The 25,923-nt window shown below is 47.3% G+C and overlaps 2 protein-coding genes and 1 long non-coding RNA gene across 3 annotated transcripts in view; 1 reads left to right on the top strand and 2 right to left on the bottom strand.

Annotated features, from left to right (window-relative positions):
• Positions 1–4,637: 4,637 nt before the first annotated feature.
• RNFT1 (ring finger protein, transmembrane 1) lies at positions 4,638–25,920 on the bottom strand. Its single transcript, XM_081172167.1, has 9 exons — positions 25,762–25,920; positions 20,606–21,039; positions 17,781–17,857; positions 14,930–15,030; positions 12,448–12,601; positions 9,464–9,622; positions 8,253–8,318; positions 6,262–6,363; positions 4,638–5,614 (listed from the first exon to the last, which is right to left on the bottom strand). Exons 1-9 carry the CDS (start codon positions 25,788–25,790, stop codon positions 5,480–5,482), a joined length of 1,257 nt encoding a protein of 418 aa, XP_081028293.1. The 5' UTR covers positions 25,791–25,920; the 3' UTR covers positions 4,638–5,479.
• On the bottom strand, positions 9,788–12,411 carry LOC308574418. Its single transcript, XR_014002490.1, has 3 exons — positions 12,046–12,411; positions 11,326–11,817; positions 9,788–11,080 (listed from the first exon to the last, which is right to left on the bottom strand). It is a non-coding gene; the product is annotated as an uncharacterized lncRNA (long non-coding RNA).
• Positions 25,202–25,923, top strand: part of LOC308574315 (uncharacterized protein) — a 65,882-nt gene continuing 65,160 nt past the window's right edge. Inside the window, exon 1 of the mRNA XM_081171971.1 lies at positions 25,202–25,436. The gene's annotated coding sequence lies outside the window, so the exon portion shown is untranslated. The remainder of the gene's footprint in view (positions 25,437–25,923) is intronic.

Below are 25,923 nucleotides of genomic sequence, written 5' to 3'. Positions count from 1 at the left end.
GATCCAAGCCATAACTCTTCCAAAAAAGAAAAATAACTGAATCCGGTCAGAGGATCCACCTTTTGCAGTACAGTATAGCATGGAGCGAAACAATGGCTGCTCCTAAGCCCTAGTGGATTAGATCCTGCTTTGGATCTCCACCATCTGTGGATTCCACACACCCTGCCAGCTTACAGCCCCTGCTCTCTCTCTCCGGTGCTATTCCAGAGGGTCCTCCGATGGTTTCACAGGGTGCAGGCTACCTGTGGCTGCAATGGGAACAGCGGGGGAAGTCTGTGTGTGGGTGCTGCCTGCAGTTGTCTGGCTTCAAGCCGTCACCAGTGGTGGGGCATTGGTGGCCCTCTGGACATTGCTCCCATGAGCCCCTACAGCCAACATGGCAGTGGTCAGGAATGTCAGGGCCTGTAGTCCCTGTTCTTTGGAGCAGCAAAATTCAAGTAGTAGAGTAGCGTTGAACAGTGGTTAAAAACCCCTACTAATTTCAGTGGGACTTTGGGGGGGGGGGGGAGAGACGGACAAATGAAGTCTTGAGGGGCGTAGCATCCTCCCAGGGCCCAGAGTCACTCCATTCCACTAAATGTTCACATCTCTGAAGCATGGAGGTGGGGAGATGGAATTGCTTTGGGGTTGAGCCCACTGCCTTGCCACTCCTGGACACTCTTTTAACTCCATGTCTTGCGGAAGTACAGGTATTAACTTCAAAGCAGAGTTGAGCCCGGCTTAAGGTTAGACGCCATTTTTCTGTGGCGGGTGCAGGTTGCCCAGGAAACGCATGATTCTAGCAACGCCATGCTGCCAGAAGTGCGAGAGCTTCGCTTATGTAATCTTCGTATCGGGGAAACTTAATTGCATGTTTGAGAGCGGCAGCGGGGAGGGTCCTATGTGGTGCCTGCGTCACAGGCAACTGGTGGAAGGTGGGAAGTGCTTGGCTCTTTGTCAAGACGTTCTCTACCTGCATAAACGTCTCAACCAGGCCTTGGGCACGACTTGGCAGTTCCTGGGTGCTTTTGCTGGCTTTGAAGAGCTATTAGGGCTGACCTGTTTTTCCACATTTTGGTTTTGCAAGGGAAATCCGGCTAAGGCAGGGGCTGGTGGCCCTCCAGTTGTTTTTGGATTCCCAACTTCCATCAGCCAAAGCCAGCGTGGCCAATCAGGGATGATGGGAGTTGGAGTGTAGACTCTGAAGGGCCAGAGTTGCCCCACTTCTGCGTCAAGGCAACTTCCGTGACTCTAGACAACCGAATGTTTATCGCTTCTCTAGTATGCAGTGAAGCTGATGTTGCCGTTCACTCATGTTTTATGTATTGGAGGCAGTATAGTTGTGGATGATGACTTGTGCTTTGTGAAAACCAGAAATCAGTTGTGCTAGAATCCCGTGTGCCATTGCCTCAGGGTACGTCCTGTTGAACTCATTGGACTTACTTCTGAGTAGCAGGAGTGTTGTTAGGCACAATTCCCTGGCGTGTGACAGATTATGTTGAGTAGCCAAACATGGTTCCACCCAGATGTTGTGTACCATAGCTTCCATTGCCCTTTGGCCATTCTGGCTTAAGGCTGATGGAAATTTAGCCCCACAACATCTGGAAACCATGACGTTGGCAGGCCCCACGGAAATGGTCAGGAGTCATACAAGAGCCGAATTTAGAATGAGCCCCATTTGGTAGTGGGTTAGCCCTACCTCTTCTCTAAGATGAGAGATCTCTGATGATCTTGTGTGTGGTCCTGCTCTGGGTAAATATAACCATCGGGTTGGCTAATAGGGTCAGCAGAAGGTGGCAAAAGTGTTTTGAATCTGTTTTCCAGTTTAATCATTTCACTTAAGTCGACTTCCTAAACTGTTCATCATCTTTGAACTGTGAAACTCTTGAATCTTGACTTGGGACAGCAAGCACACACTATGCAATATGGGGTTATCCTGTATTTATTTGTATAAATAGATATCCAAACCTTGATTTCACTCTCTCTCTGTCTCTCTCTCTCTCTCTCTTTGTATATAGCTGTTATAGTATCAATATTATATTAGTCACAAGACTTTGAAAAGGAGTGGGATTCTTACTCCTGTATGACTTCAGAAAGAATGCTAGTGTGTGAAATGCCGTGACTGTCAGAGAACTTAAGTGCTTTCTTTTTTTAAAAAAAGTCTTAAAAGTTTTCATTGAGGTATAGGAATTAAGATTTATTTTGTACAAGATGTGCTTTTTTAATTATAATCTTGGGATTTTGCTATAATTTGATTTTTATAGATTTTTGTACCATTATATTATTAAAAAAATGGGATTAATACCTGCTGAGGCTAACCACATATTTAAGCATTAAACTTGAACCATGTATTATTTCCACTAGAGATCCATGATAGTGAAATGTAAGCAGTGCTCGTTGTATTCCACTGTTCACTTTGAGGAACAGAGAAGTGAATAGGTCAGCTGGCCTGAGAGCCCTCCCATCCCAAGAGATCTATGGGTGGGTGTGTTAAAATCTCAACTGTTGCCATTCCCTGTTGAATACATGGTGCATTTGAATTTTTGCAACCCATGGGAATTTGGGGTGAGATTAGACAGCATTCAAGTGTTTGACTCTCATTACAACCCCTGTGCTCTAACCTACTTGATGGAAGGACATCTTTTCTAGAGCCTGTGTGGGTAACCTTTAGCTCTCCAGGTGTTGCTGGACTACAACTCCCATCAGCCTTAGCAAACACAGCCAAAGGCCAAGCATGATGCAACTTGTGGCGCAGCAACATCTGGAGGGCCAACAGTTGCCCACACCGGATCTAGTGTTGCTGTGTCCGGTGGAGCCACCCCTTCCCCTTTACTGCTCTTGTTCTTGTTTATGAAAGTGAAGGTTCCCAGAATTGCCAAGAAATAGTAGCTAGTTGGGATCTGTATGCCGTTTAATGGGCAACAGGGTTTGCATTCTCCTAATTGCGTAAGGCCCGCATTGATAACACTCAGCCGGCCAAAGTGGGCTTGTGTGGCTTATCACCTCCCCCACCCCACCCATCACGTAGATGGTCTGGGTGCTATGCACCGTCAGCCCAATTTTATGTGTAGCTCCCATTATCACGGAAGGGAAGTGTGTTAAGAATCCTTGCCCAGGTTTATGCATGAACTGGTTCCTCTTTTCTTCCTGTTTTGGGAGTCTTAAGACAGGGTTGGCGACACTTGTGGCTCTCCACATGCTGGCTGAGATTGCTGGGAGACTGGCCTTTGGAGCGCCACTGCTTCCCCACTCTTGGGTATATATATTGAAAGAGGAAAGGTGGTCTGAACCTGGAAGGGAAAAGGAAAACCCCAGCTGCCATATTATTACCTTGTCCTCTCTGGCAAGAGGATGCTAATCAACCCACCAAACATTGCTGAGCCACACGCATCTGCTCAGCAAACCCTTCTGAGCCCTACTGATATGAATCAAATCTGGGCAGCAGCAATGCTAGAGTGATCCCTGGTCTCTTCTCAAAGACAGCTTAGTATATTTGATGGTGTGAGCAGCTGTCCCTAAGCTCTTGGAAGAGGAGCAAATGGGGATCTAGGTTTCATCACCTCTGGTGTCTCGAACTGCGCAGGCATCTTCAGAAATTAACATGTTTACATCATGGTGTCTGTGAGCCTTTGGGGAAGGAAAGGAAGCGGGAGAAAGCTGCATAAGGGCTTCAAGGTTTGGTGGTTTTGAATTTTCATCTGTATGCTTTAAGGAAGTGTTCATTCTGCTAGACATTAGCTGGCTTTGTAAACCATCTGTTAAGAATCAGATTCTACAGCTGCCTTACTAAGAATGGTATGAGGGGTCAAAACTCCCTCCCTGCATTTCATTCTGTATTATTTACTGTAATAATATATACTTTATTTCAAAACAAATGGATGTAAATAGCAATTAAATGCAACTTTGAATGAATGTATGAATATTGATTATTTATTTATTGTGCACCCTCTTTGAGAATCTCTGCTTGCAGTTCCTGTTGCTAAGAAGTTTGCAGATCAAGGGGCAGTTGATGGGCTTTTCAAACCAAATGTAGACTTAATTTGGAGTTTGGTTTTTTAAAAGAAACAACATACACACCCCTTCTACAGCATAACTTCACTATACAGTGAAATGACTGCTCAATGACACAGATCACAACTCTTCAATCAACAGGGATAGTCATGACTTGGATCTAGTTCCAAGTTAACAGACTTGTTTTTCAGAAAACATGTATTGATGTGCTGTCGAGCCAAGTGTTGTGCTTATACCTTAATTTCTTAACTTAAGATAGATGGGCAACTTGTGGCCCGCTAGTGGCTGAGAATGACGACAGTTGGGAATCCAACATCTAGCGCCATGTTTCTACCTTGGCTTGTAGGCCGTTTGTTACAGACACGGTGACCATTTTGCACACATCCAGTTGATGTGTGACCACTGATGCACTGGTCCTTTTGGACCTGGACAAAGGCAGAATGGGGGTGGAATGGGCTTCTGCAAACTCTGCAGATGTATGTGGGGGCCAGGAACAGAACCCCCGGGCAAAATTGTCACCGTCTGAGAATTGAAGTGTTGTTTTTTAATTTTTGCAAGCTTTACTGGTTACTTTTATAAGCAGCTTCACTGATGATATGTTGGAAAACGTATACGTGCAGAAGAGGTAGTAAGAAATCCCAGACCAATAGATTAAAACTGCTTTTATTCTCACCAATCTTTAGGTATACCACAGGTTGTTGTCTTAAGTATCACTAAAATAGATCTCTTCCCCTTTGTAATAAAATGTAGTTGTTTATGACAAAATATAGTATAAGATTTTGCTTTTTAAAAATCCAGGCTTACAAAAGTAGAAAAAATATGTGTGCATAATTGAAGCAAAAAATTCATTCCTGACTTTCTTGCATGGATATAAGTAGCTACTGCTGTAATGGCAGGAGGGATAAGGAACCAGCAGCTTCTACAGGAGCCAAGTGGCATAAAAGTGGTAACTCTCATAGAATCTCAAGATTTGTGCAAACTGGATTTTTAGCATATCACGTGCAATACTGATCCTATTCGTGCTCTGGTAACAGGCTGGTTTAGACATCTGCATGGAACCGAATTTGAGGCTATTGCTCCTGCAGCATTGCCAAAAGTTTTGAGCACGTCTCAACCAATGTTATTCAGCCTTGGTTCCCCTCATGAAATCGGACTACAAGACTACAACTCTCAGCAGCCCCTGTCAGTAATGGTCAGGGATGATGGGCGTTCTGGTGCAAAGGCACCAGGGGAACCAAGGTTGAAGAACAGAGCTCTGGTGTGTTTTACACACAACCAGCAACTGAAGGGTGACTTCAACATGAAAAAGCAGCTTTCAAGCAAGTTGCTTTGTGTCTGAATGGACTCAAGTCCTGCAGCAGCTGAGAGATGGACGTATGTAGACTTAACCCCCTGAGTACCTTTTTCTTCTAACGCCTCCTTTCCACCCAACCCCCTTAAACGGTAAAGACCAGCATTCAAACTGTAGCTCTTGTGTCCGACAGGGTTTTTAATAGACCTGTAGTTGTGCGGAAGTTGCCCCATCTTTCCACTTGTTGATGTGGTCCGAGATGATGGTTCTGCACAGGGGGCACGTTCTCTCTCTGTTGAACCACAGAGCTATGCATTCTTCACAAAATATGTGCTGAAACGAGAAAGGCTGCTTTGAGCACAATGGGGTGCAAAGGAGCTCAGCAACTCAGTAACATTCAGCCTACTTTTAAATCCGTTAACTGGTGTAGGGCTCGGCTCAAGGGCAGCATTCCCTCTCTTGTGCTTTTATTCTTTATTTTTATCTTGCGAACTGCTCTGAGATCTTCAGATGAAGGGTGGTATATAAATTTAATAAATAATAATAATAATGAGGCCAGAGGCAAAAGTGGGTGGAGCAACGAATGTAAAGTATACCTTTACACACAAACACACCCCTCCATCCTTGATCCAGGCAAGCTAGAGGCATTATCAGAGTTTAAGGATGCATCCCAGCAAGGCAAAAACATTCAAGCGCCAAGCAGGGCTGGTGAGGGGTGTCCGAAGGGTCAAACAGGTTTGGAGGGTTCTATCTGGCCTCCAGGCCTGAAATTCCCCATCCCTGGTAGAGGGCAATGAGTTGCAGACCTTCTTCACTCCAGGAAAGAGCAGTGAAGGTGGGTGTTCGGTTTTCTTATCAAAGAACCTTGTCCACCATTGCTGATCTATGCACTGAGGAACTCTGGGTAAGCTTCTAAGGAATTGTTTGGCTGTTCAGAACAACGTTGGGGCAGCGGGAGGAGAATAACACTGGTGAGTTACCTGGCAGATGAGAAGAACAGGCTTCTGAAATTCAGCTTGGCAGATGGAGCAAATGTCTTCCGCTTCCGCACACTGCCTCTTGCTGGCTGCGACGCCGAAGTTCTGCAAAGAGACAGAAGGTACAGAACAGGCTCAAATACTTGGTTTCTAGCAATGAAGGTAGTGGCACCAGATACACAGGTGTGTACAGTTTAAATAATAATTGCAGCAGTCCCCTCTGGTAGAGTAGTAGTGTTATCCATATATTGCAGACAAGGTGTTTGGTATATTTATGACACCGGTGTGGACTTCCTGGTTCACAGGCTGCTTCTATATGAAAGTACCGTATTTTTCGCACGATTGGACGCACCGGACCATAGGACGCGCCTAGTTTTTTTGGGGGGAAATAAAGGAAAAAAATTTTCCCTTTATTTCCCCCCCAAAAGCAGGTCAGGGAAACCGAACCAGGTCGAGGAACAGCGGGATAGTGGCGCTGCGCCTCCCTGCTGTCCCCCGAGCTTGTGGGGCTGGCTGATGTCTGCCTAGCGCGCGGGGCGCTCTGCTTCAGGGCACCCTACCCGCCGGGCGGCAGGCTGCTATCCGCAGCTTGGGGAGCCTTGTGGGGAACTGCTGCAGGGCTCCCCACGCTGCGGATGTATGCCTGGCGCGAGGGGCGCTCTGCTTCAGGGTGCCCCACCCGCCGGGCGGCAGGCTGCTATCCGCAGCGTGGGGAAGCTTGCGGGGAGCTCCTGCAAGGGTCCCCATGCTGCGGATGTGTTCCCAAAGCGCCGGGAGCTCTGCTTTCAGGGCGCCCGACGCTCCGGGAAGCAGGCTGCTATCCGCAGCCTAGACACGGCTAGCGGAGCGCTAATCCCGAAGCTTGGGGCGTGCGGAGCTCAGCGTGCCCCAAGCTTCTGGGCGCCGGCAAGGTCTCCGCTAGCCCTGGGAGAGCCCCGCGACGTCGCGGGGCTCTCCCAGGGCTAGCGGAGACCTTGCCAGCACCCAGAAGCTTGGGGCGCGCTCAGCTCCGCACGCCCCAAACTTCGGGATTAGCGCAGTGGTCCGCTAGCCCTGGGAGAGCCGCGCGACGTCGCGGGGCTCTCCCAGGGCTAGCGGAGACCTTGCCAGCACCCAGAAGCTTGGGGCGCGCTCAGCTCCGCACGCCCCAAACTTCGGGATTAGCGCAGTGGTCCGCTAGCCCTGGGAGAGCCGCGCGACGTCGCGGGGCTCTCCCAGGGCTAGCGGAGACCTTGCCGGCACCCAGAAGCTTGGGGCGTGCTGAGCTCCGCACGCCCCAAGCTTCGGGATTAGCGCAGTGGTCCGCTAGCCCTGGGAGAGCCGCGCGACGTCACGGGGCTCTCCCAGGGCTAGCGGAGACCTTGCCGGCACCCAGAAGCTTGGGGCGCGCTCAGCTCCGCACGCCCCAAACTTCGGGATTAGCGCAGTGGTCCGCTAGCCCTGGGAGAGCCGCGCGACGTCGCGGGGCTCTCCCAGGGCTAGCGGAGACCTTGCCGGCACCCAGAAGCTTGGGGCGTGCTGAGCTCCGCACGCCCCAAGCTTCGGGATTAATGCAGCGCTCCGCTAGCGGTGGGAGAGCTGGGTCTCCCTCTGCTAGCAGATAGCTTCCTGAAGCCTGGAGAGCGAGAGGAGTCGGTGCGCACCGACCCCTCTCACTCTCCAGGCTTCAGCGAAAGCCTGCATTCGCTCCATAGGACGCACACACATTTTCCCTTGCTTTTTAGGAGGGAAAAAGTGCGTCCTATGGTGCGAAAAATACGGTACATCAGCCTTCACCCTAGTGTTCTCCAGATGTCCAACTACAGCTCCTGCCACCCCTCACCATTGGCCATGCTAGCTGTGACTGATGGGAGCTGTAGTCCAACAGGAGTATGGCCAGACCTTTGACTCCCCTGTTTTGTTTTTTAAATCACAGCTCCAAATTTGAATGTCACAGGGAACTGGTTTGTTTAAAGAGAAAAGAAAAATGTTCTTAAGAGGGTACAAATACTCACTGGTCGTGCATAAAATATCCGCAAGACTCGTCTGAAATTTTTCAGATGTCCAAAGAAGCTCAGAAGCTGAAAAGATAACATGTGAGGAAATAGATGTAAACTAGCTTTTAACAGTAAAGTAGCTTGAGCACAGCAACCCCAGAGTCGGCCACGACTGGACCTAATGGTCAGGGGTCCCTTTACCTTTACTTTAGCTTTAAAAAAACAACACTGAAGGGGTCTTAAGTGTCATGTAACAACAATTAAAAGTTGTGGGCTTTCTCCTATAAGCCTAGAGCAGATAGAATGAAGCTAAAGTCAAAATAAGAGATGCTCACAAAAAAGACAAAAAGTTAAAACACTAGAGGCTGAGAAAACAAATCCCAAAAGACTGCTGCTATCCTAAGCATGCTTACTCAGAAGTAAGCCTTCCTGAATTCAGTGAGGCTTCCTCTCAGCCAAGTGAGGTTAGAACTGCAAGCTAACACAATCAAGACTTGTTTTATTTCAAAAGATTTCTACCCTGATTTTCTGTCAAGGGGTAGTCAGGTCAGTTTACAGTAAATACAATGTATTAAGACAGACACAACAGCATACCACCCACCATATATCTAGGGGGTGATGGGGCAGGGAGGAGGGTCCCCCTTGAATAACAATCTTGGAAATTTGATAGGTTCTTAAGGTATACTGGTCCCAGAATTGCCATCTTGTTCAGTGATTTACAACCTATATCTTAGTCAAAGGCTGTTCTTGCTCTGTGTGCCAGCCAGCTATGCCCCCCACATCCTGGCTTTTCATTCATCTTTTCCAAGTTACACTCAGCATTCAATAGCTACTAAGCTGGATGTGGGTATGTGGGTGGGTGTGCGCGCACACACAAACAAAACGGTTCCCCAGAGCATGCCAACACTCCTGCCTGGCGGCTCCACACTGGCTGTTTGTCACGACTTACCATCCACATTCTCTATTAGAGGGAGAGATGGGAGATTCCTGTGCAGGGAAAACTGATATTAAGGAACCCAGCTGGGCACCTTGCCCCAGCCAAGCATGGCTCTAGCTGCTCCAGGTTAACACAGAAAAATAGTTTTTGACATTTGTTAGCTGAAGAAACCGAGGCCTAAAAAGTCAAGGTGCATGCAATCTCACACACACGGCTGCTGTGTTTACACCTAGGCTGCCTCTTGCCACGCTGTTTTTAAGAAAAGAGGGTTTAGCAGCAGATCGGAGTTTACCTTTAGGATGAGGTAGAGCAGGGCCATCAAGACTCCGAGACTCCACCCCAATGCGCTGTCCAGCTCCCTCAAGCCAACAAAGTACCGGAACCAGACTGGCACAGGGACGATCTTGCGGTAAAACTGGCAGAACTCTTCCAAGAGCATGTACCAGTAACCCTGGTTTACAACACACAAAGAAGATTGTTGATATTTCTTACCCGCCCATCACTGCAAGCTTCCATAAACTCTGCTACCATGCCATTCTCTAAGGAGCTTGTGATGGCATACATGAATTCATCCCTCCTCAACCCCCTATTTTATCCTCACAACAGCCCTTTGAGGTAGCCTAGGTAGTGACTACTCCAAGGTCACCCAATGAGCTTTGTTTTCATTCTCACTGGGGTTCTTATCCATGCCAAAAGCAAGTCCTATTTTGGGCAGAGAAGCCATGTCTTTAACCTGCCACCTGATGTCAGGGGCAGGGCGGGTAGGCAAGGCTCGTGAGCCAAATGGGGTAGGGCCTGGCAGCTCAGACCCAGGGTCCAGAGCTTCCCCACTATTGCTCTTGCAGATCATGCTTAATGCCAGAAGCCTGGACCAAATATAAGGTTGTAGCCAGCTAGGTTCTACTCAAGAGTGGACCCACTGAAATCAACAGACCTATGTAAATCATATCCATTGATTTCCATGGGCCTACACTGACTAACACTAACCCTACATGACTAACACTGGACACAACCCATGGGGTTAACGGCTGTGGAAGCCTGTGAAGAGGTATATCTGTTTTCTGTAATTAAAAAAACCCATCATACAAATGGACACAGGCAGCTCTTAGGAGTTCAGCTTTCTAGCATAATAAATAAAATTGCAGCAGTGCCAGGAATCTCTGCTTGGCAAAGCTTCCCAGACATTCTTTTTACCAAATCAATAACTCAGATCTCTGCTGAACTGGCAGGATTTTCATTATTCACCTCTAACAAGATAATATTTAATGATTTATTTTTGTCCAGTTGCCCATGTCTGAAAGCAAACCAGATTTTATTCAGTCATTAAGCCCTTCTCCTCTCACCTAAACAGTTTAAGCCAGATGAAGGGCCTGCTATTCTTTCATCGTACATCAAAGTGTTATGAGAAGTCAGCATTAATGTTGAGACATCATTACTTTGTCAAGTACCTTCCACCACTAATTGCTATATATATATGCATCTTAGGGTGTGCATTTTTCTTTTTAAAGGGTAATGCTTAACTTCTTGCTAGTGACAGTTCAAGACCACTTTGGCCAATGCAAGCTGCCATTCATTAATAAGACAGGTGTTAGCCCCACTTCACTTCAATGTTTTTATTCTCATGCTATGAAAACTATTTAAGGAGAGCTGACTCAAGACTTCTTCACCCTACGTTCCTTTGTGGCTGTTCACAGCCACTGCTTTCCCCACCCCTGCTGATGGCTCAAACTTCACTCCCCTTGAGTCGGATTTGGCTATGTGCTCAGGGCACTAAGGGAAAAGGAAGCCTCTCTAGCACAAGTGGAATGGCTTGCTGAACTAGTCACATAGGCACTTAAGCAATCAGGGACCTCTATTTTTTATTTATTTTTTATTTTAAAGCAATCGGGGACCTCTAAGCATCCAACACCTTTTGAAGAAGAGGAGGAGTTTGGATTTGATATCCCGCCTTTCACTCCCTTTAAGAAGTCTCAAAGCGGCTAACATTCTCCTTTCCCTTCCTCCCCCACAACAAACACTGTGAGGTGAGTGGGGCTGAGAGACTTCAGAGAAGTGTGACTGGCCCAAGGTCACCCAGCAGCTGCATGTGGAGGAGCGGAGACGTGAACCCGGTTCCCTAGAATACGAGACTACCGCTCTAAACCACTACACCACACTGGCTCTCAATCCCTGAAATGTGTGGAAAAGGAGGCATTTTTTCCTGACCCTGCCCTATGGCATTTCTCCACCCCGGAAACTGACTGGTTGAACTATGGAACTCCCTGCCATAGGAGCCAGTGGTGGCTGCCAACCTGGATGGCTTTAAAAGAGGATTAGGCTTACCCTCCACGAATTTGCCCATCAATGGTTACTAGCCAGGATAGAAGAAGAAGAAGAGTTTGGATTTGATATCCCGCTTTGTCACTACCTGAAGGAGTCTCAAAGCGGCTAACAATCTCCTTTCCTTTCCTCCCTCACAACACACTCTGTGAGATGAGTGGGGCTGAGAGACTTCAGAGAAGTGTGACTAGCCCAAGGTCACCCAGCAGCTGCGTGTGGAGGAGCGGGGAAGCGAACCTGGTTCACCAGATTACGAATCCACCGCTCTTAACCACTACACCACACCATAGCTAGGCTCTGCCTCCACAATTAGAGGCAGGGTTGCTTCTGAATACAGTGGTACCTCGGGTTAAGAACTTAATTAGTTCTGGAGGTCCATTCTTAACCTGAAACTGTTCTTAACCTGAGGTACCACTTTAGCTAATGGGGCCTCCTGCTGCCGCCACACCGCTGCTGCGTGATTTCTGTTCTCATCCTGAAGCAAAGTTCTTAACCCGAGGTACAATTTCTGGGTTAGCGGAGTCTGTAACCTGAAGCATCTGTAACCCAAAGTACCACTGTACTAGTTACTGGAAGCCACAGGAGGGGAGAGGGCTATTGTGCTGGAGATGTCTTGCGGGTTTCCCACAGGCATCTGGTCGGCCACTGTGAGAAAAGGATGAGGACTAGATGGGCCACCGGCCTGGTCCAGCAGGGCTCTGCTCATGTTCTTACGACAAATGCCTTCCCTTCCAGTTCAGCCCTTCTGAAAGCTCAGCCTTCTTGCTCTGATGGGAAGGAAGCCTTTCCTAGGAATTAGCAAACCTAAGTGCTTCTCTCGTTGCAATGAAATACGGTAAGTTTTACCATCACAAGCTGAAGTTAAGCGTGCGACAGTGATACAACTGGGTATTTCTAACTCATATTAAAAATAGGTTTTTTAAAAAAATAGCAACAACAACAACACAATTTTCTTACCTTGGACTTAAAAGACACGATAAAAGAAGGCAGCAAGAGAACGATGCATTTGAAGCCCATGAAGAGAAACTTCAGGATGAAGTCTGTGATCCCCACGATCCAAAGTACCTCCCAGAAATTTGTGTAATCCACAGTAGGACTTAAAAGGATCAAGCTTTTAAAAAAACAAAATAAAGGCAAAGGAGACTGTAAGTTGAAGACATTTTTTCACAGAAAGTATTTTAGCACCCTTGAAATGGAAATGCAAAAAGACTTTCTTGTTTCAAGCAGAATGCTACGGTCAAAAGCTTTTTTTCCCCATTAGCAAGCAGTGTTAGAAACAGAGATATGAAAGCTCGGAGCTAAATGACACCTTAAACCTAGGTTATGAGCACAACAATGGAATGTCTAGGCACACTTTTTTAATAACAAGAATACAAAGCTGGAAATGAATGAACTGCAGTTAAAATCTCATATTCATTTTTCACATGGCCTCATCTGAAGACTGCAAAAAACACACACAAGGCCATTGTAATGGTTCTAGGGGTTGCTCGTGCGTAAGCCGGTGCAAACACCTGGCTGGATTGCCTGAGTGAACCTTTTCTGTCCGGACAGCCACTCACCTGTGGCTGTCTCAATCGCTGGCAGAATCCGTCAGTGGGCGTTTCTTGAACTTCTTCCAGCAAAGAAGCTCTTTGACGCCTAGTCGCCTCCTACTCTCTCTGCGCGGAAGCCTTCTGCGCAAGGAGGGCGTAGGCAGCGGAGGAACTCTACTCTCCCCACTCGTCCCCGGCAAGGAGTCATGAGACCGCCTCACTGCTTCCCCCATCTGCCCCCCTTCTCCACTGGTGCTAGGCTGATTCTCTTCCCCAGAGGATGGGCTGCCTCTCCCAATCCCGGGATGCTCTCCGGAACCCCTCTGGATTTTGCTCTCTCCCTCCGGCACTGATGGCAGTTCCCTGACAGCCATGCTTCCCCTGCCCACCCCCCTAATATTCTTAAGAGGGTCTCTTCTCCAGTCTTCAGAGTGGCTGGGAGTGGGGAGGCTGAAAAAGGTCCTCCTTTCCTTCTACTCTGCAGTTTTAATCTGAAATCTTAGGCGCAGTACTGCGCCCAGAGCTCAGAAACTGCTCGCGCCCCCTCTACTAGCTCCCAGGCATGAGAGCCTTTCTCCCACATACTTACTCATTTTATGTTGGATTATTACACATTTGCCATTAACCAGAGCACCCAGTTTAGAATAATACTGTCAGGGAAGAGCTGGCAGGCGTGAAGTCTTATTCAAAATGAAGACTTACCCAGTTCAAAAACATGGGGCTGTTGCTGCACAGAGACATTCCCCCACATTACTGGGTAGCAATGGGAGTGCAACGCATCTGCCGTAGCAGCAACAGGGCATGTTGAAGCAAGAGGACCCCACCCCCAGTAAGTTGTACGAATAGACATTGCAGGCTGGAGAGCTCAACACAGGGCTGCCATTTCCAACAGCAATTGGGAGATAAGCCTGTTGATTTGTAGGCCCTGTGGAATGGAGAAAGAGGCAGAAAACGACCCGGAACACAGATCCGTCAGCCAGAGGAGACTTGTTTAAGATGTGTCTGGTGAAACTGCCACACTTCAAAGGTTGAACAAAAAGGACGACTATCTCGGGGGAGTGGCGGTCCTCTAGCAGCCTTCATCTGGCCTTGCATCTACTCTAGCAGGTTCTAAAGAAATCACCTTTTACAAATCTATTTTTCCTATGGGGTGTTTAGAATAGCAAGCAAAAACCAAGCCAGTCGTTCACTTTCTATATGACTAATTCTTCAATAGGACTTTTCAAGACTGGATTATAATTCCCTTCCTTCCATCCATCCAAGTATGTTATCCAACATATAAAAAGCCCTCCTGGAATGAACCACCCAGACCAGTATCTTGTTTCCAACCATGAACAGAAAAATGCTCTGAAGAAGCCCACAAACAAGACGTAAGGGGTTGTGACACCTGCAGTTTGGTCCCCTGGTAACTGGTTCACCACAGCTGGTAACAACTTAAATCTGGCATTCTGAGTAAGCTTTTCCAATTTTATGGTTCATTTAACCCATTTTATCTCAGTTGTATCTTTTTTTTGGGGGGGGTAACTTTATTGCACACCGCTTTGAAGCAACAGTGTTAAGCAGGATACAAGCTGTTGAAATAAACAGTAGTGAAATAAAGAAATTACCCACCCATTTTTTAAAGGCACCTTGTGTCCATCATCAGCACATTTGGGGAGTAAGGTCACACCCACACCATGTATTTAAAGCATTGTTCCCCAAAAAAGAATCCTGGGAACTATAGTTTAACCTTCATAGAGCTATAATTCCCAGCACCCTTAACAAAAAACTGTTCCCATTATTCTTTGCGGGGGAAGTCATGTGCTGTAAATGTATGGTATAGATGTGGTCTGGATGTATTACACATCAAGGAAGACTGTTTTTACTGCCGTTCAGAAGGGAAAAAATTCTATCCTGCACTGAATTACCTGTAATGAAGAGACTGAGGGTAGAACGTATAATACAGAAGGAGAGAGGATCCTGTTAGGAATGCCAATAACCAGACACACTCCAGTCTGGAACACCTTTCCTGCAACAATAAGAGTTTTCAAATGGTTAATTCAAATGACTGCATTTTCGAGTTACAAGATGCTAGGCTGCTGTGATTTTGCCATTCATTCTCCATTTAAGAGGCTGCTGAACTCAGAGGGCTTTGTAAGCGAGTTTTCGGAGTACAGGCCTGGGGATGGGACTCCAAATAAACCAGACCCAGACAGTAGGGCCATTGATTAGGGGTGATGGGAGATGAAGTTCAACAAGTGGCAGAGGCAATGTGCCCTCCACTTAATTAGCCGGACTGCTACTTCTGCAATCTAAGGCTACAGTCCTAATACCATTTACAGTGGTGCCTCGCAAGACGAAATTAATTCGTTCCGCAAGTTTTTTCTTCTTGCGAGTTTTTCGTCTTGCGAAGCACGGTTTCCCATAGGAATGCATTGAAAATCAATCAATGCGTTCCTATGGAGACCGTCCAGGGACAGAGGGGAAGCGCCGCGGGCCTTCCCCTCTGTCCCCGGACCTGTTTTAAAGCAAGGGAAGGGGCAGCGGGGAGAATCACTTCTCCCCGTTGCCGCCCCTTGGTTCAAAAGGGGTCCGGGGAGAGAGGGGAAGGCGTGTGCGCGCCTTCCCCTCTGTCCCCTCTTTTGAAGCAAGGGGCGGAGGGGAGAAGATCGCTTCTCCCCGTTGCCGCCCCTTGGTTCAAAAGGGGTCCGGGGACAGAGCGCCTTCCCCTCTGTCCCCAGAGATTGCGGGGCTGGCAACGGGGTGAAGCGATCTTCTCCCCGCCGCCCCTTGCTTCAAAAGAGGTCCGGGGTGCGGGGGCAAGCTTCGTTTTGCGAAGCAAGCCCATAGGGAAATTCGTCTTGCGAAGCAACTCGAAAACGAAAAAACCTTTCGTCTTGCGAGTTTTTCGTCTCGCGAGGCGTTCGTCTTGCGGGGCACCACTGTACCTGGCATTAAGCCCCACTGAATTCAATGGGAAGGTTTTTAAAGATTCTTGGTAGCACCACTGGGAGCCATATCCTTATGGACCTGTGGGGATGACATTCCTCCTAATGGCCCTGCCAAACACCTTTAGAAGCTGCAGGAAAGCAGAGAAATTCCACATTTCTTTTCAGGGGGGGATTTCGTATGCAAAATGCAAATGTACATATTTGTATGTGATGCTACGCTGGAGCCTATGTTACTAAGAAGCCCCTACTGGGAATTGGCCCCAACTTGATTACAAAGCTGACAGCCCACCCTGAACCACCTTTGGAATGAGACAGTGAGCAGTCCCCCTTGCCCCCCCCAAAAAAGGATAAAGAACAGCTGTAGACAAATACACAAAAAGACAGCCACATGGGTAGTTATTACCCCAACACTTTGAGCAGTTTATCCCACTGAACCAGGTGTGGGGAACGTCTGTCTCTTCAGAGGCTGTTGAACTACAATTCCCATCATCCCTTGGCATTGGCCATGCTTGCTGAGGCTGTTGGGGGTTGTAGTTCAACAACATCTGGAGGGCCAAAGACTCCCCACACCTGCTTTAAACAACAGATTTTCAGTGCTAGGCGAGGAGTGAGAGAAGATGCCACATGCAATCTTTCAAACAAACAAAAAATTCTGCAGGAAATCCCTTGCTAAAGGGACCGATTTTTCAAAACATTTTGCAATCATAACTACTTGGTTTATGGTTCTCAAGAGCCTTAAGGGAAACTGCCTCTTCAGAACAACCATACTCAGGATTCTTGTTTTCAACCTCTAGTCAAAGATGGAAAGAGGACTACTTTTATTACAACATGACAAGCAGTTTGCACACAGTATTTATACTTTGCCTTTCAAACAAGTAGGATGAGGTATGGCTTATAACCCAAATCAAAGCAATGCCAATAAAATATAATGGGAGAAAAATAATGCCACATGAGATACAAATAGCAGCAAGGCAAGATGTAAAGACCTATATACTAAGAGTGGACCCATTATCTGACTGTGTGGATTGCTGTGTAACCAGAACAGTGCCATCCATGCACCAAATGGGATGTCTCAGAAGGCTTAGGAAGATCTCACAATTTGCACAAGTACAAACCTGCCCCTGCAAACAGGCAGGGAGCCCAAAAGAGCTTAGTGAGAACTGAGCATGCTCGGTGGATATGGAATGCTGACTGACTGCAGGGAATGGCGGCGTAGGGGAAACAAGAGGGGAATGGAATGGAGTATCCTGTGAAAGGGCATGACTGGCTGGCATTCAGAAAAGGAGCATTTCACACTGCAATATTTTTGTTGCAAGCTCTGATGGTCAATCACTTCATTCCCCCCCAAAAGCCCTAGTTTAAGAGAAAGACCTTTGCTAGCTGGCAAAAATATTAAGATAGCTGAGCCAGACTGAAGACAATTATCTATAATGGCAGCTACAATGAGATCAGCACAGCCACAAAGTAGCGAGCTAGTTTGCGAGTTTCACAGAATTTTTCCCCAGGCTAGACTTGGAGGGAGGGAGGGAAAAGTATGGCGGAGGCCTGTGTGCAACTTTAAGTAGTGAGTCAGTTTGTGCTGAGCGCAGCAGAAATGTTCAGGTTGCATCAAAGCAGGCGGGAAAAAATATTATGTAAATGGTTCATTATAACTATATTCTATTTTTGCAGCTGTTCTTAAATCAACCTTTTTATTTTAAGCGACGGAATGTGTGTGTTGTCAAATTAACACTCTGTTCCACTTTTCTGTCAAGAACGCATCTATCTCCTGGGTAAAGTGAAGCTTTAAAAAAATACTTACAACCTCGACGGAGAGGTCAATACTTACTCTTAGGAAAACCTGATTTACAATGCTTTTGTTTGCATACATATAAGTTGTTAGCAGCCCAACTCCCAGAGAAATGCCTATTAGGAAAAAAGGGTAAATTACAAAACGGAAAAAAGAAAAAGAAAAAGAACCAAAAAATGCATCAAACTAATTTTTGTTTTTTAAAACAAAGCAGCAAAATCAAAAAGGGCATTGCATAGTATATCTTGTAACTGTTTTAGACAACAGAACAAAAATAATTAGTCACTATATACTCAGGGGCACTGCTGTACTGCACGGCTCTGACTGTACCCTATACAAATCATCAGATTAGTGAGAATTCCAATGAATTAAATAGTAATGAGCATGCTTCTAGCTCTCATCGCTGAAGGGAGAGGTCTAAACACGGCACAGCAGTACCTGCTAAAGGCCAAAATTTGAGGGGCTTCTACTAGCTGGGAAAATGTTCTTGCAGTAGACCTTCTCTCACCTTTACTGCCATCTCTCCCGTTTCCCTGCTCATCGATATTCCACCCCATCCTCCTCGCTATTATGCAATTAGGGCATAGTGCTGGCTGGCTGGAAAAAATCTCAAGCTATTTACCACACTGGGGAGAGTTTGCATCTAATAAATCAAGCTGGAATAAATTAGATCAAACAAACAACACTTGCATCGTTGTTTACATTTGCATTAACTCAGCAGCGCCTTGAGGTCTTTTTATATATGTTTGCACCAGGCCGATAAACACCCACTCACCTGGTCACTTGTTGCAGTGGCAGCTGGCCTATTAGTACCAATGGGGCACAGCCCCATAAACCTCAGTCTAACTTCAACCAGCCACCACCCGTCTGCCTCTTACAACCAGTCCAGCAGGTGGCCTTGGCTGTCAGCTTTGTCTTCCTTGGTCTCAATGTTGCCCCTTGCATAACTCAGCAAGGAGAAGAATGGGGGCGAAGCTAGTCATTGGCTGTAGATGGGCCAGACATTTGCTCTAGCTCCACCTACTGTTGGGCTCCCTGCCTTACGCCCTATCAGTCCCAATGGGAAACAGCCACACCCACGGTGAATAAAAATCGCTTCCAAATGACTAAGGCAGGAGGATTATGTCAACTGGGTCTTTTATTCAGGAAAAAATCCAAGGACTGCATCCTGTGTGCCACAGATGGCTAGCCCAGATCTGTTGGCTGGTCATTTTGATGGGCCAGTAATGTTTCAGGACTTGTAAGACAAGTTGGCAATTTTAAAACCATTCTGTTGCTTAGAAACCTTTAGCCATCGTGGAACCTTTCTCCAGTGATGGAAAAAAGAATGGGTAGATTTCAGGAATATTTTTAATCTGGCTGAAGGGAGCTGCAGATTTTGACACCTGGTGTTTCAAAATTTTAGTTTTGCAGTAAGCCAAGGGTCCCTGAGTATATGACCACAAAAGAATAAACTGAAAAAGCTAAAATGAATTTTAGCAGCTTCTCAGCAGCGGAATTTCAGAAAGCAGGAAAGGAGAATGGAAAGCCCCAAGAGAAGAGGAGGGAGAAGGACTCTCAGGAAGACCTTGGGAATGGTACAGTGATAACTAACTCTGTACATAAGGCCATAGTAGTACAGGGGCTTATGATCAGGGATTCTCAATTTTTGCCAAGCCTTGGTAGCCAAGCTAAGAGGGGCTGCATCCTACCTACTCAGAATAGTCCCAGTGAAATTAATAAAACCATGAACATACAAATATAAATAAGATATTGTGTTTGATAAGCATGTTGTGCTTGCAAGCTTTTAGACAGCTATTGGTCTTAAGTTCTGAATTGCAGTTTGTTATATTGTTATCTTGATTGTGTTCCTTAAAAGTGTCATAAAGATTTGTTGAATAAATAAATAATTTTAATCAGTTCTTTCATTTACAGGAGGGATGAGGAAGCTGTGGCCCTGCGGATGTTCTTGGACTACAGATCCCATCAGCCTCAGCCAGCATGGTCAATGATTAAGGATGATGGGAGTCGTAGTCCAACAGCATCTGCAGGGCCACAAGTTCCCTAGCCCCAGTTTAAACCAACTGGTGTAATGCTGTTGAATCTGAAGCACACTGAACACTCCTTGTGTCGCTGTTGTTTTTGTTTTACAGTGGACCTGAAGAAGGCAAGGCAATGAAATGCACAGGGCAACTGTAATTTTTCCAACAAACTTTTCAATTTCAAGCAGCATCCTGAGGTTCTTCCTCCCCCTTTTTGGGCTTGAAACTTAGAAGCACATGATAGATCTGCAGGACCCTGTGAGCAGGGTGCGATTGCCTGGAGGGCCACATTTGGCCCCCAGGCTTGAGGTTCCCCACTCCTAATTTCAACCTGTAAAAAGGATAAGGAGGAATAAAGCTGCCCGTTTTCAATTTAAAATCCCAAAGGAGAGGCAGAAATAAGTCTTCATCCTGGGTATTGTGGGTAGTAAAAGCAGCAACAGGTTTAAAGCCAGCCTGAATTGTGTTTCAGTTCCAGAAGCACAGATAACGCACATAATATGTGGCACTGAGGGCAAAATTCTACCACCCTTTGAAAATTTCAGCTTTAACTGTTTTTCTTTTTTAAAAAAAACACCACCACCACCTTCTAGTCCTTATTATTGCAAATCATGGAATCACACGGGTGGCGTCTGGTGAAATCTCAGAAGCCAGAAACTGGCCAAGAAAGTTTTCCAGTGATCAAGGCTAAGAGGGAAACCAGAAATAGGCAAACTAGTTTTCAAGATTGCGCTAAAACTGTTTCAATCCCCTGGCCTGGAAGCCCAACCTGCTGCTTCTCTTTCAACCTCAAACCCAGATAAATGCAGTTGTCTCCAGAGCGCGCAATGTCTTGTACTCTACCCATTATGTGCTGCATGAGGAGTTTGAGGGACAGGATCAAGATGTACGGGAGACTCTTGTGTAGCCAGTGGAGGAGGTATCTGAGCTCGGAAAGGGAGCTGCCGCTCTGCTCCTCCAAATCCGAGCCGCCATCTTGAGGCCCTCGAGCTTCGCCGTGGGAGTGGGAGCGGGAATGGCTCTGAGTCCCTGACTGCAGGTGCTGCCTGGAGCCAGCGTCTTCGCCTGCCTCTCCCAGAGCAGAGCTCAGCTGGATGTGGATGTCCCCTCCATGCTGGCAAGATCCTTCTCCTGGCGACCTTGCTCCGTGAGTGCACTGAGAGGCGGAGGTACCGTTGCTGTTTCCTGCCGCGCCGTGGCGATTATTTGAGTGGGGCTGCATGGCAGCACGTTGGAGGTGATCTGCTCCAAATTGCTCGGTTTTGACGAGATGATTCCTAAGGAGGAACAAAGAAGCAATTTTAAAATGGTTTCTAATTGAATCAGCCCTTGTTTTAGAACCATGAGGACCGGAATCTTCATCTGTTATTAGGGGAAGTGCTGTAGCTTAGCAGTAGAGCAGACGCTTTGCATGAAGAAGGTTCCAGATTTAACCCCAAGTAGGGGACGCGGGTGGCGCTGTGGGTAAAACCTCAGCGCCTAGGACTTGCCGATCGCATGGTCGGCGGTTCGAATCCCTGTGGCAGGGTGAGCTCCAGTCGTTCGGTCCCAGCTCCTGCCCACCTAGCAGTTCGAAAGCACCCTTAAGTGCAAGTAGATAAATAGGTACTGCTTTATAGCGGGAAGGTAAACGGCGTTTCCGTGTGCTGCGCTGGTGCCGGTCGCCGGAGCAGCTTCGTCACGCTGGCCACGTGACCCGGAAGTGTCTGCGGACAGCGCTGGCTCCCGGCCTCTAGAGTGAGATGAGCACACAACCCTAGAGTCTGTCAAGACTGGCCCGTACGGGCAGGGGTACCTTTACCATTACCTTTAGGGCTTGGGAGAAAGGCGATGACAAACCTAGACAGCATCTTAAAAAGCAGAGACATCACCTTGCCAGCAAAGGTCCGTATAGTTAAAGCCATGGTTTTCCCAGTAGTGATGTATGGAAGTGAGAGCTGGACCATAAAGCATCCATTCTTCGGCTGATCACCGAAGAATGGATGCTTTTGAATTATGGTGCTGGAGGGAGACTCTTGAGAGTCCCGTGGACTGCAAGAAGATCAAACCTCTCCATTCTGAAGGAAATCAGCCCTGAGTGCTCACTGGAAGGACAGATCGTGAAGCTGAGGCTCCAATAATTTGGCCACCTCATGAGAAGAGAAGACTCCCTGGAAAAGACCCTGATGTTGGGAAAGATGGAGGGCACAAGGAGAAGGGGACGACAGAGGACGAGATGGCTGGATAGTGTTCTCGAAGCTACAAACATGAGTCTGACCAAACTGCGGGAGGCAGTGGAAGACAGGAGTGTCTGGCGTGCTCTGGTCCAGGGGGTCACGAAGAGTCGGACACGACTAAACGACTAAACAACAACAAGGGCTGGGTTAAACCTCTATCTGAAACCCTGGAAAGCCCCTGCCAGTCAACGTAGACCATGGGTCATAGTCCCTCTGCCACTGCCACCAGCCTCTGCCGCTTGCAAGGCACAGGTAAGCAGCCACCGGGGCTCGTCTGGTGCTGTGGAGAAGGGAGGGGAGTGTCGAGGGGGGGGGGGTTGTTCAAAATAAAGTCCAGCCCCACACAAGGTATGAGGGACAGTGGACCGGCCCCCTGAGGAAAAAGTTTGTTGACCCCCTGACATAGACAATACAGACCTAGATGGACTACTAGTCTGTATACAGCAGGTTCTGATAAATCTTCAGCTATCTGCTGAGTCTGGGCATATAGGGGTCCATTAGAACCTTAGCCAGCCAGAAGCTGGCCCTGTGTGGTTCTCAAACTCATATTAAATGACTCTGTCTGTGGTATGTTCAGCCTTCAAAAGAATTACGAGGCAGGTGTAGGTTTGTGAAAGCTGAAGGAACTGCATGGAGGTGGTTAAAATTTTACACTTATTCAGGAACATTTGCACAGAATAGCCCTTAAAAGTCCCCAGCCCAAGTGCTGCAAATATCCACTATTAAAGTCATCTCACAAAGTACACAGATGGCAGACTCTGTTAGCAAGAGAATCCTTGTAATTCTCCCATTAGAATGGTCACAAGGGATCGTCCTCTTAGATCCCTTGAATCATAACTATTCATTTGGAGATCAAATTCTGGAAACTAACTCAAAAAAATTTAAAATTCCAGTTAAATAATATTTAGGCTATGTATACACCGCAGGTGGCACTGTGGGTTAAACCACAGAGCCTAGGACTTGCCAATCAGAAGGTTGGGGGTTTGAATCCCTGTGACGGGGTGAGCTCCCATTGCTTGGTCCCTGCTTCTGCCAACCTAGCAGTTTGAAAGCACGTCAAAGTGCAAGTAGATAAATAGGTACTGCTCTGGTGGGAAGGTAAACGGTGTTTCCGTGCGCTGCTTTGGTTCGCCAGAAGCGGCTTCATCATGCTGGCCACATGACCCAGAAGCTGTACGCCGGCTCCCTCGGTCAATAAAGCGAGATGAGCGCCACAACCCCAGAGTTGTTCGCGACTGGAGCTAATGGTCAGGGGTCCCTTTACCTTTATACACCATACAATTAAATCACATGGCTTTTCTCCAAGAATCCTGGAGCTGTAGTTCACAGAGCTGCAACTCCCAACATCCTTGCCAAAATACAGCTCCCATGATGCTTTGGGGAAAATCATGTTTGGCATGTACCCAACCTTAAGTCTCCTATCATTCTGCTCCTAGAGCAAGGGTGGGGAACCTTTGGCCCTCCAGGTGTTGCTGTACTACAACTCCCACCAGCCCCAGCAAGCATGACCAATGGCCAGGGATGATGGGAGCTGTATTTCAGCATCATCTGGAGGGCCAAAGGTTGTCCACACCTGTCCAAAAGTAACAGGGTCTTCCTGTTTCATAGACAGAAATCCATATATCAACAAGCAGAGGCGGCAAACTAGTGTGGTGTAGTGGTTGGAGCGTGAGGGAGACCTGGGTTCGAATCTCAACTCAGTCATAAGGCCTTTTAGAAGTTACACCACTTTCAAACATTTGATGGTGTGGGGGTGCAGTGGCCAAGAGAGGGCATTCACTGTGGCAGCCCCAAATCTGTAGAATTACCTCCCCAGGGAGGTTTGACCTTCACTCTGTAGCTTTCATTGAATGTTGAAAATGCACCTCTTTAACGTGGCATTTGATGCCCAAGATATATATATTTTAGAACCCACCATATTCTCTTGATTGCAAATAGTTCCAACTGATTTTAATCTTGTCTTTTAAAATTGTTTCAACCAACCCTGAGACCTTATGATGAAGGCTGGTTAAGAAATCCAATTAAAAATAATAACAACCTGGGTAACCTTGGGCCAGTCACTACTTGTCGGCCTAGCCCTGTTGCGAGGATAAAATGGGGGTGCAAAAGGGGGGGGTATGTACAACAGTGCTTCCCAATTAGCTATGTACAGCAGACCCCCTGTTTTTCAAAAGCCAAGCCATGAACTCCATACTTTTGAAAATCTTGATATTTCTATGGTAGTTTTTGTTGTGTGAGTGGTGCTGCAGACTCCCTGGGGTCCGCGGACCACCCATTGGGAATCACTGATGTATATGACATTGTAAGCTCCTTGGAGGAAGGGAGGGATAACAGAGGGTTAGATAAAAAACAGAGGCCAGTAGGAAAGGAATGGGTTCCTTGACCCCAGACTGTTTTCTGATGGATAGCAGAAAGCCCTCAAGGTGGTCGACTGCGTCAGACCAACACGGCTACCTCCCTGAATCTAGAGCCCTCAAGCAGTGGCACCTGGTTCACTCAGGTGATCAAGGCATGACCCCACCTACCTCAGTCTACCCTCAACCACCTGTTAGCCTGACTCTGGCTGCCATTGCTTCCAGACACCACCTACAGTTGGTTTCCCCACCTTTTCCCTCTACGAGTTGCAGTGGGCCCCAGGTAGAACTGCCCCTGCGGGTGGAGAGGAGGGGGTCTCTGCCCTTGTTCACTGCCCATCCAAATGGGTCCCAGAACCCATTCCAAGCCACAGCATATTTGAAGGGAGGAGCATTTGGGTCCCGCTTGCGAGCACCATTCAGTACTGTAGGATTTGCTTCTTAAGCAAACATGCACAGGGGTTTGCCAAAATGGGAAAAATGACCGGAAGAATTAAGAATCGGGAAGACCAAAATTTTAATAAGGAATGGGGGAAATTATATAATTTATTTTAAAAATCATTGTAAACAATTAAAATTATTCTTAGGATTGGAACGATACTTGTACTGTAGTTGAACACTGGACTATGGTTGTGATGGAGATTTAATAGAATTGGATTAATAGAGAAGATGCGGAAGGAAAAAAGTTAACATAAGGACTCACACAGGGGAGGAGGGAAGTCCATGGGAATTTATGGAATTCTCTTTTTATTTTGATCATTTGTAAATTTCAAAATTTGGAAACTTTAGTAATAATAATTTAAAAACACTGTTCTTTCCAGTCCTGCAAAATGCTGTCATGAGCATCAACAGAACGGCAACAAAATGGTCCTGGAGCCCAGCCCAGCTCAGCCCCCGTGTGAAGCTATTATAACCCCAGGGTCTCTGAGCAGCTACAGAGGGCATGGGGGGGGGGGGAGCTTACAACCAAACCTCTTATTTCCAACCCGCACCTGCAGCCTGAGTGAAGGGGCCTTGCAGGAAAGCTTAAACCACCACAACTTCTTACAAGAAGTTGAGAAAGTGAAAGCTGGGGGAGGGAAGGTGTCCCAGAAAATAAAAAAGGTAGCTTCGTCGGCCTGTAGGGAAAAAACAAACAAACCCCAAACCCGGAACGTTAGGGCAATACTTGGGTCAAGGGACACGGAAACGACACGGAAAACAGCTTTCAAAGCCAACATTAAGTCTCCCCCCTTCGCTCTGCTTTGGTTGGCCTAATAAATGATATTATATAGAGGGGGGAGGCGGCGAAAGAGTTTATATACCGTGGGGTTACAGTAAAGGGAAGGAAGGGGGAAAGGGAGCGAGAGGCGGCGAGTCAAGGGGAAGGGATCTGCTCGGGTTTCTTCGGGGTCCGCGGCAGCGTCTCTCTCCCTCCTCACCCACCTACCTCTCATAGCGCGGCGGCCGGAGCTTCATGGCGAGCGCCGCTCTTGAGGCCGCGGCCTCCCGTCAGCCTCCATCCCCGCCGGCGAGTAAACAGGCAGGCTCCGAAGGGGGCGGGGGGGGGCCGGCCGGGCAGGTTCCAACTACCGGCCCGGGGAGGAAGAGG

The sequence above is a fragment of the Podarcis bocagei genome (assembly GCF_964188305.1).
Source record: "Podarcis bocagei genome assembly, chromosome: 15".
Lineage (NCBI taxonomy): Eukaryota > Metazoa > Chordata > Lepidosauria > Squamata > Lacertidae > Podarcis > Podarcis bocagei.
The sequence above is the reverse complement of the archived record's forward strand: the minus strand, read 5'-3'. Positions and strand labels throughout refer to the sequence as shown.

Bases quoted from the DNA above. Each gene is read 5' to 3' on its own strand.
- RNFT1 (XM_081172167.1), bottom strand. From the start codon at position 25,790: ATGAAGCTCCGGCCGCCGCGCTATGAGAG. The intron at 17,858-20,605 runs GTAGAGTACAAG...TTTTCCTAATAG, and splicing joins CCTCATGCAGCACATAATGG to GCATTTCTCTGGGAGTTGGG. The intron at 6,364-8,252 runs GTGAGTATTTGT...GTCTCTTTGCAG, and splicing joins GGATATTTTATGCACGACCA to AACTTCGGCGTCGCAGCCAG.